Source organism: Spinacia oleracea, chromosome 5 (assembly GCF_020520425.1).
Source record: "Spinacia oleracea cultivar Varoflay chromosome 5, BTI_SOV_V1, whole genome shotgun sequence".
In the NCBI taxonomy this organism is placed as follows: Eukaryota; Viridiplantae; Streptophyta; class Magnoliopsida; order Caryophyllales; family Amaranthaceae; genus Spinacia; species Spinacia oleracea.
In genome coordinates this window covers 97,222,469-97,225,161 of record NC_079491.1, presented here as the reverse complement: position 1 = coordinate 97,225,161, position 2,693 = coordinate 97,222,469, and the positions used below count along the sequence as shown (strand labels likewise).

At 40.3% G+C, this 2,693-nt stretch overlaps 2 protein-coding genes across 2 annotated transcripts in view; both read left to right on the top strand.

The window, feature by feature from the left end:
* The window catches only part of LOC130460616 (ATP synthase protein MI25-like), an 8,073-nt gene extending 7,282 nt beyond the window's left edge, over positions 1–791 (top strand). Inside the window, exon 1 of the mRNA XM_056827937.1 lies at positions 1–791. This exon is cut by the window's left edge and continues 7,282 nt beyond it. The gene's annotated coding sequence lies outside the window, so the exon portion shown is untranslated.
* A 57-nt stretch (positions 792–848) lies between these two features.
* On the top strand, positions 849–2,438 carry LOC130460615 (ATP synthase subunit a). Its single transcript, XM_056827936.1, has one exon. The coding sequence runs from the start codon at positions 855–857 to the stop codon at positions 1,620–1,622; it is 768 nt and encodes a 255-aa protein (XP_056683914.1). The 5' UTR covers positions 849–854; the 3' UTR covers positions 1,623–2,438.
* The last annotated feature ends 255 nt before the right edge of the window (positions 2,439–2,693 follow it).

The window sequence follows — 2,693 nt, the reverse complement described above, 5'->3', positions numbered from 1 at the left end:
GTGGAAAAATTCGAGATGAAAAGATTCTCGATTCTTCGAAAAAGTCCATAATGCAGAAACGCTAGACCTATTATTTGCTGATATCTTACCGGTACACATGAAAAAAGAAAAAAAGAAGCGAAAGGGAGGCTAACGTCTCACGTTTTAAAACTACTTTGGCTATGCGCGCGCTGTGTGCTGTGAGGATCCAAGCAGTGGCTCTAAGGAACTTAAATGGGAGAATCATCTGCGTCGCTGGGAGCAATTTCAGAGTAAGCTCAACGGCTTGTATTGCTTACATCATTAAACGGGCCAATATCTCCGGGAGACTGACCCATTAGTCTATCATGGTGGGTGCCCCTCCTATCATTCCTAACTAGGTACAACTCGAATTTCTTTTGAAAGAGAAAGAGGCGAGATCCTAAATGAGATTGATTGGCTTTGCTGCCTTTATTCACTTACCTCCAGATTATAACCGTATGGTTACCTTGTTCCTCCTTAACTCATCCTTCGGTCTTAAGCTCACGACACCATATGAACTTATGGCAGGCTGTCAATCGGACATTCGGATTGCTTACTTGAATAAGTATGGTAGTTGACTTGCTTAAGCGAAGTTTTTGGATAGTACTTCCTCGGTCCTTGAGAAGTCCTTTAGGAGCACTTTTTTCATCCAACTAGAAATGGAATAAGAGAAGAAAGCAATGCCCAAAGACTCCCATGCCTTTCTTGGTCGGACCAACCCAACCGGTGATTTCCGACAAGTCTTTCCTCATTTTGGAGCAAGAAGCGGAACTAGAGGGATGAAATGAAAAGTGTTTATTACGATTACGGCCTTCAGCCCACTTGAGCAATTTTCCATTCTCCCATTGATTCCTATGAAAATAGGAAACTTGTATTTCTCATTCACAAATCCATCTTTGTTTATGCTGCTAACTCTCAGTTTGGTCCTACTTCTGCTTCATTTTGTTACTAAAAAGGGAGGAGGAAACTCAGTACCAAATGTTTGGCAATCCTTGGTAGAGCTTATTTATGATTTCGTGCTGAACCTGGTAAACGAACAAATAGGGGGTCTTTCCGGAAATGTGAAACAAAAGTTTTTCCCTTGCATCTTGGTCACTTTTACTTTTTTGTTATTTCGTAATCTCCAGGGTATGATACCCTATAGCTTTACAGTTACAAGTCATTTTCTCATTACTTTGGGTCTTTCATTTTCCATTTTTATTGGCATTACTATAGTGGGATTTCAAAGAAATGGTCTTCATTTTTTAAGCTTCTCATTACCTGCAGGAGTCCCACTGCCGTTAGCACCTTTTTTAGTACTCCTTGAGCTAATCCCTCATTGTTTTCGCGCATTAAGCTCAGGAATACGTTTATTTGCTAATATGATGGCCGGTCATAGTTCAGTAAAGATTTTAAGTGGGTTCGCTTGGACTATGCTATGTATGAATGATCTTTTATATTTCATAGGAGATCTTGGTCCTTTATTTATAGTTCTTGCATTAACCGGTCTTGAATTAGGTGTAGCTATATTACAAGCTCATGTTTTTACGATCTTAATCTGTATTTACTTGAATGATGCTATAAATCTCCATCAAAATTTTTATTTATTTATAATTGAACAAAAGCGAGGTATTTATGCTTAAGTCATCGCTTCAAATCCGATAACGCTTTTCTTTTTTTCGGTATGCCGCTCCGCCTGCAAGGAGCGAGAATTTGAAAGAATTCAGAAATTCATGAACAATGAATTGGACTGGACAATCTAGTCTTAAGTTTCCTAATAGAACTAAGGGGGAATCCCGCTTGAGCCTTTCCGGCGTGCGTTTGGATTCTGGCGGTTTTTCGAGTTGCTAGACTTCGTCCGGCGACTAATGAAAATCCAGCTGGCGTAACTAATCAAAATTTCGAGGAGAAGGTACGTGAATCTATATCGGATACCTTCCAAGAAGCAATTGTAGAAAAGTGCTTTATTAGAAGCTGAGCATATTGTGCTACCACACGGAAAAATGATGGACGATGTTTTAGATGCGATGCTCACCGGGGTGGACCCCAACAATCTGGAATATCTCTCCCAGGTTTATGATAGCCTGGACACTCTCGGTGCGGGAAGTCCTTTCTTTGAACAGGCATTTACGATTATACAAACCTTTTTCTTTGGGCTATAGTATAGGTATGTAATCGCTAAAGCTATGCTTTTGGATTGAGAGGCGGTCAATCGGGGAATGGAGTAGGCGGAAGAAGAGGATAAGGATTTGATCCAGCCACTGGTTTCCCTACGGCTACCTTGTTGCGAAAAGAGGGTCAGCTATATTTCGTGGATTTTGCCACTCCCAATTCTCAACCCCGACCTACACAATTTTAGAATCCACATTTTGAAAAGTTCTGTTAGGTTCTTAGTAGCAGTCGGCGACCCTTTCCTCTTTCTTTTACTTCACATAGCTTTTCGTCTCCTTGATAGCTGTTACGACCACAAAGAAACAACAAGTCCCAACTTGTCCCGGAATAGGTGTTATGGCAAAGAACAAGAAGAAAACAAAAGGAGAAATTTGTCCAATAGTCACAAATGGAGCCTCAAAGTTCAATCCTTTTTAAGTTTATCCAACATGTCCAAAATAAGATCTAAGTCCTCATTTAATTCTTTTCAATCTTTAGTAGACATAAAAACGGCATCACGCGAACAAAGTGTTTTTACCTCTTCTTCCAGTGTCACCATGTTG

Bases quoted from the DNA above. Each gene is read 5' to 3' on its own strand.
- LOC130460615 (XM_056827936.1), top strand. From the start codon at position 855: ATGAAAATAGGAAACTTGTATTTCTCATTCACAAATCCATCTTTGTTT.